The 12,386-nt window shown below is 40.2% G+C and overlaps 1 protein-coding gene across 1 annotated transcript; it reads right to left on the bottom strand.

Annotated features, from left to right (window-relative positions):
• Nucleotides 1-971: 971 nt before the first annotated feature.
• csnk2a2b (casein kinase 2, alpha prime polypeptide b) lies at nucleotides 972-11,918 on the bottom strand. Its single transcript, XM_066713844.1, has 12 exons — nucleotides 10,948-11,918; nucleotides 9,202-9,313; nucleotides 8,774-8,875; nucleotides 7,992-8,042; nucleotides 7,322-7,381; nucleotides 6,709-6,792; nucleotides 6,229-6,339; nucleotides 4,365-4,466; nucleotides 3,723-3,823; nucleotides 3,031-3,179; nucleotides 2,641-2,725; nucleotides 972-1,492 (listed from the first exon to the last, which is right to left on the bottom strand). Exons 1-11 carry the CDS (start codon nucleotides 11,049-11,051, stop codon nucleotides 2,649-2,651), a joined length of 1,053 nt encoding a protein of 350 aa, XP_066569941.1. The 5' UTR covers nucleotides 11,052-11,918; the 3' UTR covers nucleotides 972-1,492; nucleotides 2,641-2,648.
• Between the last annotated feature and the right edge of the window lie 468 nt (nucleotides 11,919-12,386).

Raw genomic sequence — 12,386 nt, 5'->3', positions numbered from 1 at the left:
GACAAACAACACAAAGAAAGGAAGCACATTCTTACCGTTCTAGACAAGGGAATGAAAAGTTTCACGATTTAATAAGGGGGCTGAGATTAACACAGTACCACAACACTGAAATCTCCATAGGCTCCTCTAATGCATAAAAGCGCTCAACACTTAAATTGGGGGGGAAAAACAACAACAAAAAAACACAAGTTAATTATGTACAGAGTGAAAAAGCTGCTAATACACATCTTCACACTGCTCTCCTTGGTACATGTTCAGAGTTACGCATTCTACGTGGGCGCACTGATTCAGAGCTTGAAATAGCTTCGGGAGTGAGGAGGCAGTGACGGGAGAAACATGGGGAGAAGGTAGCGTAGCCTAGTGATTGTGGGGGATCTGGGTGTGGGGGGGGGGGGATGTGGTCACGTGGTTTTTATCATTTTGCGTGGATCTGTTCCAGGGCAGAAAAAAAAAAAATCTTCTTGATGTAAGTTCTAAATGAGATTGGAAGCCACAGCTGGGGCACTGCAATACACTATTCAAAAGTACAAATTTAAAAAACAAACAAACATTATTTAATAAAATACCCCATTCTGGAATGTGGAAATTGTTACTCAACTCGTCTCGCTGCTCCAATCATTATACCACCATGGCAGAGTCATGAAGAAATCTAGGTGAACTTGAATACTGCATGTTATTTCAACATTTACAGTTACACCTCTGCCATTTTTCCTGTCCTCTTTGAAATAACAAACTCTTGCATAGAGTGATTCTGGAATCGGCGGCGGTTTCTTCTACATAAAAAAACCCTACTCTAAAATGGTCATGTTTTAAGGACATTTTCAACTTCTAATTACCGCTCAGCAGAACCGGACTAGGAAAGTCATGCGTGAGTGCGTGTACGAGTGCGAGTAATTAAGTCTGACGTTACGGCGTTTTAAGATTGTAGAGCGTTTCACTCAGAACACACTGACCAGACACACGCATAAATCTAAATAAAAATCATTTATTATTATTATTAATAATATTATTATTATTATCCTAGAGCAAAATTAGGTCCACCATGCCACTTCAATCAGTACTACAGTTTGGAGACATCTGAAAATTTTAGGGCAATTCAGGTATATACTTAATAAGGAAAAAAGGGAAGGGGTCACATTAGCCCGCTCATTCTTTACTTCATTCTCCATGCTTTAAATTCTGAGGGGAGGGAGGACAGCATGTTCAATTTGGATACAGGGAAGGTTTGGGGTTGGGGATAGGCGGTGGGGGGGACAGGTTCACGTTTTGACCTATAAACATTCGGGTCTGATGGTGCGATTGCAGTTGTGTGTCAGAGGTGCACAGAAACATCCCAGCATTGATGTGAGGCTGGCCATCAGATTGAAGGACAAGCCATCCCTTTTTGTTTTGTTTTGTTTTTATTGATTCAGATTGTGTTTATCCGGCCTCTGTACACTTGCAAGGTTTCTGCCACCGGGGGGGAAAAGTTGTGAGGTAACAAAAGCTGGTCCTGGAAAGACAAAACAAAAACAAAAAAAAGGGTGGGTGGGGGGTGGACGGGCGGAAGAAAAATAAAAACAATAAACTGAAATAAACTGATAATGTTTCTGCTTATCAACAGCTAGAAGACATAGTTCTGCAAATACAGCTGCAAATGCTATTTTTATGGTCATTACAGTCTGAGGGACTTAATATCGATCACATAGAGCAACCCTGTGCATCATAACAGGACCAATTTGGTAGTTTTAGGAGTAGTGGCTTCTCGGGTACCTATGTAACAGTGATGGTATTGCCCAGATGTCTGAACAGTCCATCCCTTAAAATTAAACCCGAGTAAAGTACACTGTCCTGCTTCATCTAAGAAGCAGAGGCTATTGTGCTTTCAGTAACCAACACTGCCCCCTAATGGTACTCAGAGTTTCAGACCACCCTTCATCATTGGATCTCCCTTGGCCAGAAAGGGGCTACCAGAAGAAACAAATATGTACATTTTTATATATGCTAGAAATGTGTGATCCTTATATATTTCATATTCCTACATTGGCCCATTTTTGGTATATTTAAAATATAGGGCAAGGTTCAGCATATAATAGAAATATATGCATTACAGACAAAAATAGATAAATATATCCCATATACTTTAAACATAAAAAAAGGATATGCACAATATAAGGATCAAATGTTTCTTCCCTATATTAAATATACATCATTGTTCCATATGGGGAGGATTTTTCTCGTATTGGGATTTTGCTTAGAAATGTTCTGTAATGGGTTATAAAAGTTAACATTTTAAAGGGCTTGACTTGAATCCTGGATCTGACATGCATGAAATTATCTTGACGATTACTTGCTTTTATTTAACATCACACTTCTGCTTTAACAAAAACTTATCCACGAGGAGGAAAGCATTCCTGAACAGTAAAGCAACTTGAATGACTCTGGCTTCATAGAGTAGAACATTTACAAGATAAACATCTGACCATCCAATACAGTCACGTGGCTTTTTGTGTAGATGTTTTGTTGAGGGGGCCGGGGTGTTTGGTGAATCACAAAAAGGTCAATCAATTTGTGAGGGGAATCCTTTTTTTTTTTTTTTTTTTTTTTTTTTACTTTCAAGAGAAGAGAAGAGAAGTCCTGGGGCAGGCGAAGTCTCATTACCTGGTGTCTCACCGGGCAGTAGTGGAACCGCTGGACGCAAGATTGCCGTCATTGTTGGCCAGAGACTGGTCTTTCAGCACAGGGTCTGGGAGAGGGAAACACACACAACACGGTTGCTTTTCTAGTGATTAGGTCATAAAAATAAATGTGTAAGAGAAGAAAAATGATAGACAGAATCTCTCAAACTGAAACCGAAACCAACTAAATGTGTCACAACAAGAGAAGGAGCATCTTGGGAAGAATTAATAGTTAAATGAGCTTAACCAGAAGGTCTGTTTGTTCCTCATTGAATTCGATATGGACACCGGTTTAACACAGACTCAAAGTGCCTAAGATGGAGGCCTTTACACACAGTGCCTTAGACAGCTGGAGTTTGAATGATGGACTCACAGAAGTAAGGATGCTCCATTGCCTCGGTGGCAGTCAGTCTCTGCTGATGGTCATAACGAAGCAGCTTGTCCAGCAGATCCAGGGCCTCTGGGCTCACCAGGTGCTGGTTCTCCGATTGAACAAATTGCTCCCAGCGTTTCCTCGTCTGCCTAGGAAGAAGGAATTGTCCGTTTAGAAGACCCCGTTATTATTTTGTACTTGTCCAACCCAACATGCAACTTGCAACATTAAAAAAGCAGACTCCATTAAAAGCATTGTACCGTCACGGACAAGCAACATCAAAAGTTTCCAGGTATTATTTGAAATCCATAAGAAGACTGATAAAAGTCTGTGCAAACTGCTACCTCAAACAATACAGACACTAGCAGTGCAGGATCAAACTAGGACCAGATTCAGGAAGTAAACATCTAGGCCATGTTATGAATATTGATCTGTAAGTACCCTCCAACAAACGGCCTAATGAAGTCTGCAGATTAATCTACTAAGGGTGACGGAATGAGCAAGAGACAGACAGTGGTTTCACTTCGCTTTAGGATTTGTCTACAGAACTCAACCAGGTGATGAGAGTACCTGCCCATATCTGATACGAGTGCATACATTTGGGCTTGTTCTAGTAATAGCACGTGGAGGAAGGACTGCCTTGCAAATCCATTTCTGTAGGCCTCAGGCAGCTCTGTCCTACAGATACTTACTGCCCCAAAAGATCCTTAAAGCGAGGGTCCAGCTCTATGTGGTACTTCCTCAGGTAACCAAACAGCTCGTCAGTTCCTAGAACCTTGGCGATTCGGACCAGCTGTGACAAAAACAAGATAGAGAAATTTCACACAAAAATAAAACATCAGAACTATAAACTGAATTTAGCTCGTTAAGAATAAATTTGGAAGCTTTTCCATGCCCTTCATTTTATTGTTGTTCTAGGTGAGCTCTCAGTAACTAAACCCTTACATTGTTTATTATATATTTTAAGTGATTAAATACAGATTTCAAGGAACCTTCAAAATTATGAAGGTAATTTGAAGTCAACTTTGAACGAGCTGAAAGCAAATAAAAAGGTCTATTTAATTTCACTTGGATCAATTACATTTTCAATTACGTAACAGTACTCAGACAGAATACAATTCAGCAGACAGTGATGCTCCAGTTAACAAGGTAGGAAACTCTTGATTAAAGCAGCATTTTACTGAGAGACATAACCTGACTGTATCCAAATTACTACATTTAGTAACTGAATTTGCTAAAAAGGTCAGATGTGAAGAACTGGGACTCAAAAGAGGTGGTATGTTCTTGCCATCTGTGGAGAGATTTTGCTGGCAAAGGTCAGAGAGGTCTTTTACCTGATCATAGTTGTCCTGTCCATGGAAGAAAGGCTCCTTCTGGAAGATCATGCTGGCCAGCATACAGCCAAGACTCCACATGTCCAGACTATAATCATACATCTAGAGGACAGGAAAGGTCACAGATGATTCATTCTAAAAGGTACTCTGACCAGGGACCAAGTATCACTCATATAGGTAGGCAATAGGAATAGTAGAGTGAATCAGCAATAAATATGGCACAATCCACCCATGATTTGTGCTGTTCAACTGACAGCTGGGTTGCTGCTTTAGGGCTATGAGAGGACATAGCACTGGTTCGTGTGGTCACTGCATTGGCGTGACTAACACTGAATCAGTTATATACCCATGATTACTTTCATTCGGTTACAACAGGTCAAACGTTTCCCTTTCCACTGTGAAGCAGCCCATTTCTAAGAAACTAGACTTATCCTTACAATCGCTGCACCAGCCTGGTGGAGATGAAGATAATGCAGACACATCCTCCACATGTCCTCCAAGGCTGACGGCTTATGCTCAGATTGACAGATGCCAGACCAGAAGAAGGATCCCACAGCGCATTTCACCCCACGCAACCTCAACAGCACTCGGCTAATTTCACACCTCCTCCTCTGAGTTGCCAACCACAGCCAGCTAGTGGCATAGCTTGGATTTGAACAGAAAACCTCTAGGCTTTAACCAAAGGAGGCTCTTATTCTATTCACATTATATAGAAAGTCTATAGCTCAACTTTTTGTCCCTATCGTTTTACATTCAATTAATATCACCAAAACACAAATGAAAAGAAAAAAAAAATTGACCTACTTCACACTTCAAACACTACTTGCGTGTACTGAAATACACAAATTGCATGAAAACTTGTAAATTATAAACGGCATCTTTCCTGAGAACGTTCCACTAGGTTTCCTTAACACAAACGGAAGAAGGAAAGGAAAAAGAGCCTCATTGCATTTTCCTCAGGCTCCTGTGAATGGAAAACCCAACCGCTGTGTGAAATGTATGCCCACATAGACGACACAGGAAGAAAAACGAGATTTGTGGGAACTGACAAGAGCAGGCATAATGTAGTTACAGAGGCTGATAACACAGATGGTAGTGATGATGTTGCGGTACTGGCACCTCCTGAATAAGACTGGCAGCGAATATTGTATAATAGACAAAGCAAGCTCTGCAGAAGCCGATTCTCTCAGGCAGCTGGTCTCTCTTTCTAAAGGAACTGCAGCGCTTGGCCAAAGAGACACATAAATATGACGGCCTTATGAAACTACTTGATACAGCACATACAGATATCACAAAAGGTTCACCACTTATCTGCCTCTATAGAACCGTCTCACAACTGAGCGTGCATATCTTTTTTTGGTTTGTTTTACCAAACTGTCAGAAACATTCAGACTCAAGCAGAGCCTAAATCCATTTTGACAGCGTGAGGAGACAGAACAGCAATTTGCAGTTGTTAAAATGGGAGCGTGCCGTACTGGATACTTTCCATGTGGTTCGCAAAAGAGATTCAATCCAATTCCTTGCCTGTCAGCGTAAGATTGAGCTGGGCTGCGATATTTGCGGCCTTTGCTAGGCCCATTTGCTGAGCATATGGATTCGCTTCAGAATGGACTACTGCAGCCCTCAAAACTGATAGGATTCGGTAGTTTAGACTATCTCAGTGGAGAAAAGGGACTTCTAGCACGGCCTCCTTTCACTTCCACAAAAGGTCATGTATCAATTCTCCTTTGAGTGCTGATGGCTACAATTTTAATCATATCAAATATCTAGTCATATAATTGCTTTTAAGGGGGAAAGGAAGGGAATGTATAGGACTCTTTTTAGCACCATTTTTAGTAAAAGGAGGAAATATCTTGTCACTCACCTGGTAATCTACGAGTAGTTCAGGCCCCTTGAAGTAGCGGGATGCCACCCTTACATTGTATTCCTGTGCTGGGTGGTAAAATTCTGCCAGACCCCAGTCTATCAGGCGTAGCTGAAACATCAAGAAACACTCAGTTCAGGTTGTAAAAAATAAATAAAAAATTTTAATAATTCTTGACTGGCCAACTGATTGAAGGTATATTCTGGAAAATATATATACATCATTACATCAAAATCAATACATAGATCCAGACAAAAGAAAAATCATAAATCAAGTCTTTTTGGACATGGAATGGGTGTTCTTAAGAAGAACGGTTAACAGATAAATAAGGAATTTTGCTTTTATGGATAATTCATTAAATTCTTCAATAACTGCACCATGTATTTCGCCACGTACGGTGTTTGCTATAGTGTGTGTTAAGGCCATAGACAGGAATAATTTTCATAGTCTGGAGTTTTAAAAAGGATGCAGTGTCTTTACCTTTCTCATCTGGTGGTCAATCATCACATTGTGGGGCTTGACATCACGGTGCATGATCCCCATGCTGTGACAGTAGTCAAGTGCCTAGAACCAAACACGAAATCATTAATTAATAAGAACTACTACACATAACTTTCACAAAAACTTAAACTGTTTCTTCTGCATATTACAGAGCAGTACAACTTTATACTTCAATTTATTTTCAATTAAATAATAGTATTTCAGCTTATAAAACAATTTCTGAAATGGCTAAGGCATTTCCTATTATTTGGCTGGCTAGTGGACAAATCCACTAGAAATGTCTAACACGTGCTTCGAAATAGACCGGCAACTAACCCTAAGAAAAATGCTGCCAATAACCAAAAACCTAACTCCACAACTCCACAAAATCTTCCGTTGAACAATGGCACCATCAAATCAAAATGGCCCCATGTATTTAGAAAACGTTTTTTTTGTGCTTGTTTCTTTACACAAAACAAACTACATCTCTGACTCCAAATCTTTTTGTTTTGGAACTAGTATTTCCCTATGTTCATATTACGTCAGTTAATTAATATTTATTCACGTTTTTATTCCTTTCCTTCAATACAACTTGTTAGCCCAAAATACCTACCTTAAGCAGCTCATACATATAGAAACGTATATCAAAGTCAGTTAACTTCTGGTACAGTTCCTGAAAAGAAAAATAAGAAAATTTAAATATTATATATTTTAAATGTGGCGTTTTCAACATGTGGGGGGTAGAGTCTTAATTGTTCTTTTTCAGGACTGTTGAGCTAAAGTCATTGTTTAACATTGCGGGGAAGCTGCAATAAAGCACAAAGCAAAACAGAAGGATATTTATTCTAATTCACTGCTTCTCTGCCAGCGTCACCAACTAAATGAGCTACATTAGGTGCGAACATTTTCAAGAGACTTTTTTTTTCTGTGATACTCCTATTTTGGGATCTAAGCATCTTGTTTGAAGACAAGTAAAGAGCATACAGCTAACTGTAATAGACATCTGTGGTAATGAGGCTTAAGTGCAGGGAATCAATAGTAAATGATTCAGGACATGTATCCCAAGTCATAATAAAAAGAAACACCAACTGATGGAGTTCCTGTAGAGTTATCAATATACTGAGTGCACTATTTATCACAGCAATGCTACAAAAAATACAAAAGCAAGAACAAATGTTTAAGCCTAAAACTGATGAACTTGAAAAGTTGTGACTAGTGGTGATTCCAGTTAGGAAGACAGAAACCCAGCCTTTTTGAAAATCCCCCCTAATTAACACTTCTACCTTAAAATCTGTATTATTGATGTACTCAAATACAAGCGCTGGTGTTCGGGACTGTAGAGAAATTAGAAAGAGAAAACAAGAAAGAAATCAGATTTGCACAAGTGAACGCTGAATTAAATGCAGAAATTAAACATTAACGAAAACAAAATTAGATTAAAAATCTCAATCACAGATTTTTGAGCACTACATGTCAGTGATAAAACAGAAACTTTACTCAATTAAAAAATACATTCTTCAGATATAGATATCTGAGGAATTCAGTTCAGCTGTACATTTCCAATTCAATCACAGAATCCCATCTTAAATCTCTATACAATGAATACAAACTTGAATTAGTCAAAATCAGATTCATTGTTTGAGGAAAAACCTCCTTTCAAAAGCTGAATAAAGTTCAAATGCTCCTGTAATTAAGGTCTGAGATGAAATAATGAGTGAGGGTACACCTTGTGGTTCAGTTCACATCTGATTTCACAAAAATCATGAAATGAAAAAGCATGATTCCAAAAACTAAAATTAACTTTGTATTACTGATATGTGGCTTGCACACCGACCTCAAGAGAGTGTCCCACAGGTAGCATCACAACTAGTGCATTTTCAAGTACTGCACTACTGCAACATTAATTGGTCTACATTGTCAACTTTGGATGCAATGCGTAACACAAAATAAGAAAATTGTAAATCATAATCAAATGTATATTCAGCTGGGTCTTCGATATGGTTTGGTAAAACCTAGTTTGTAGCACTTCACACAAGATAAGATTGGCTTGTTAGGGGAAACTTACCACAGGATCCTTCACTGTGTCCACCAACCGGATAATATTGGTCCCCCCCCGCAAATTTTCCAGGATCTTAATTTCACGTTTTATCTTTTTCTTCTTAACTGGCTACAAGCAACAAAAGAGAAAAGGGATGTAATCAACTGGGTTTTACTGAAAAAACATAGAGCATTAGTATTACCACCATTGTTTGCAATTCATACTTTTTTTCATTCTAAATCCATGCATCCCATCAGTCCTATAACCACCCTACCAGGCGATGACAATTTGGACTTTGAACGAACCAAGAAAACCCAGGATTCTTCTTTTTGTAGATCACAACCGATGTTACCTATCAAAGCATCTGACCAACATGGGTCGCACCTCCAGTGCCAATGCTTTATCATTTGTCTTGATTTGATAGTGGAGATGCAAATGTTTTCTGAGCTGCTCACCTTGAGGATTTTGACCACAACTTTCTCATTGTTACTGACATTGATGGCCTCAAACACCTCGCTGTACTTCCCTCTGCCAAGCTTGCGGACCAACTGGTAATCATCTTGGTTGCTAAATAAAGGGAGAGGTAGATTACAGGAGATTCAACATATTAAATGATTGGGAGAAAATGACACTACAGCTGCAGTCGCCTCAGAATAACAATCCCAGGATCACAGCCGATGCAGGGTTCAGACATCCATACATTACCCATATGTGGTTTCCAATGTTTAAGTAACATCCCTGGGCTTTTTCTTTTCCTTGTTAAGCCTTTAAAAACATATCAATTCAGTGCATTCACTTTCAAGGTGTCAGAGTGCACTTATGCAGGGGCTGTGCTGTCTGAGCTGCTCCCCATTTGACATCTCTTGCAGCTGTTTGAGAAATGCCAAATAGGGGCGCTTCCGTCTCATCAGGGCAGCGAAAGGCACGTCTCTGACAGCTGCAAGTGACATCAGATGGACAGCAGTCTTGAGTACAAACCCCCTGCACAAACGCAAGCTGACATCCTGGAATTGATTGCACTTTGTGTGCCTATGACAAAATCCAAAAGAGGTTAAGAAATCTGGATTGCCTCACGACCCCCTAGACAACTTCAATCAAATAGATCTTCTGTCCCACTCCCTGCTTTTCAGTGGATTGATAGTTCAGCTGGGCATTGGTTATGCAGCACCTCTGGGATTCCTTTTTGTGCTGCAAGGCACTATATAATTGCAAGCTGTTATTAACATCATTGTAAGTTGAAAATACAGAAAACCAACCAACCAAAGAAAAATAAATAAATAAATAAATAAATAAATAAAAACTTATAAAAGATATCTAAATCTGCAGTTAAACGGTTTGAAATTGCAATCTACCTAACCCTTATTTAGAATTAAAAATGTGTCATTACATTACACTTAACTTGTTTATATTTGGTGGTGTACCTTTATTTGCACCTGTTAGGGGAACAAACTGTCATATTTGATTGAATATAAATGTCAAACTTCTAAAAACAGAATCTAGCTTTAAATACCAGTTTATTCAATTTAATGTCAGTGGTTTGATGAACAACTACTGATAATTTTGGTATAGACTGACAATAAGTAGCATTTTCATTTGCATACTTACAATAATGTGTTACATTATGTTGCTGTGCAAATAATAGACTTTTAAGATAACTGCACAAAAATAGCTAGGTTACCTGAACTACAGATACAAGCTTTTGCCGGACTTTTATCAATTAAAGCAAGTAATTCGTAAGGATATCACAAGCCACTTCCGAGTCAAGTAAAGCTATAAAACCCCATTGAAATAACTATAGACTGTCAAGCTTCAATTTCAAATTTTAAAAAATAACATCTCCTTTGACTGATGAACTTCGTGGCCTGCCATTTCAGGCTGATCAATAACACTGGACACCTCCAAACAGTTCAGCTCAATTCCAATGCAAACGGGCCGTCTCAGGTTCATGCTACAATCATAATTGATTAAATAAATACCTGAATGGGTAATTCATCCAATACATTCATAGTGTATTTTAATTGGCTCCACAGCAATTTTATTACATTACCCCTGCACTTATTGGACCATATATAGTAAATATTTGCATTTATTAATAATTAAACTAAATATTACCATACTGTACATCATTTAAAGGGGCATTTAAAATACAATACAGCTACCTGTATTTACTTACACATAATGTAATACATAATATTCCTCACCTCCAGTTGGGCATATGAGCTTCATAGTCCCAGTACTCTCTGCTCTTCAGAGTGTTGACATCGGCGTACACCCGAGATTTGCTACCGGCCGCCGGGCCGGGCATGGCGGGCGAGGGAGCTCGGTCTAGGAGGGGCTCGGTTACAGCAGGTGTGTTTGAGAGAGACGCTGGGAACGCACAACAACGGATTGCAATCGGAGTCGGGACGGTGTCGTCCAAATACAGCGAGCTGTTTTCGGGTACGTTATCCCGGGGGAGGTGGGCAACGTGTCCTGAAAGCTTACGGCAAGGAGGGATCACCGCCCGGAACCTGAGAGCTAAGGCGACCGTGGATCCAAGCTTCAAGACCCGGGCTGGAGAAGGGAGGAGAGGGATCGCCAGCGTAAGTGAAGCGGTGAGGGCAGGAAAGAAGTAGCTGTGTAGACCTCTGGAGGCGGTGATGGTACACTGGGATTTGAGTTAGAGATTAAAGGGGGAAAAGGACAGGGGGCTGTGAAACTACAGATTGCAGGCTAACCCACCCCCCATCCCCCTCTGGGCCTCGAATCTCTGATCCGGCTAAGGGAAATCCCAGTGAGATTCCCCCGGGGCAGGCCCTGGAAGAGGCGAAACGGATCTCCGGGCGTATGGGATGGCGCTGGTGCTGTGGATGTTGACGAAAAACGGGTTTACAATCCAGGGATATAGACAGGATATATGAAACCTGGAGCCGACGGGGGAGAGATCGGTGTTCTCAGAGCCCTGTTTTGATCGGTAGATTGATGGATGAATATCCCGCCGCCGTGAAGCGCTATTTTGCGCCCCCCCGGGCAGGACTTAAAGCCTGCAAGCGCAAAAAAGCTACAAGAGGAAACCGGGGAAAATACTCTGGAGGTCGGATTCGGGGATCTCTTTGGGAACCCCCCCCGGTCCGTACTGCAGGGAACCGGATTGCGGCAGAAACACCCGGAAACGATCGGGAAGAGTGGCGACGGATGGAACGGCGTAGCTTCTCGGGCCGTAAAGAACGCGTAGTGAAATCACACGAGAACTCGTTACAGCGCCATCCACCGGGGTGGAGGACTAGAGAGAATGCAGCGCCAAGGTTTGAAAATGAAATAGTGTAATTGGGTAGGGGTGTGTATACTGCCCTAAACATTAATACATACACAGAAAACACAAACGTTATAGATGTGTGTGTGAAAATATAAAATAGGCATTGTTACTGACACCTTGCAAGAACAAATCAGAGATCAACGGCAGTAGTTATAGAATGGATCTAAGAAGGAGACTACATGGAAGATAGGAAGATGAGATCAGAAGCTTTGCTGGCGTAACCTGGAATAAAATACTAAATAGATCTGGAAACATGCATTAAACAAAAAACAAAGGATAAATAATTTAAATTTACACAACATACACCACTTAGGTACAGTTTAATCAGATATAAGAGGTAATATT

Source organism: Amia ocellicauda, chromosome 9, assembly GCF_036373705.1.
Source record: "Amia ocellicauda isolate fAmiCal2 chromosome 9, fAmiCal2.hap1, whole genome shotgun sequence".
NCBI lineage: Eukaryota > Metazoa > Chordata > Actinopteri > Amiiformes > Amiidae > Amia > Amia ocellicauda.
The sequence above is the reverse complement of the archived record's forward strand: the minus strand, read 5'-3'. Positions and strand labels throughout refer to the sequence as shown.

Excerpts from the sequence above, each read along its gene's own strand:
- csnk2a2b (XM_066713844.1), bottom strand. The coding sequence starts at position 11,051 with ATGCCCGGCCCGGCGGCCGGTAGCAAATCTCGGGTGTACGCCGATGTC. Across the intron at positions 3,824-4,364 it reads GACAGGACAACTATGATCAG|CTGGTCCGAATCGCCAAGGT; the intron begins GTAAAAGACCTC and ends TTTTTGTCACAG. Across the intron at positions 2,726-3,030 it reads AATGGAGCATCCTTACTTCT|ACCCTGTGCTGAAAGACCAG; the intron begins GTGAGTCCATCA and ends TCCCTCTCCCAG.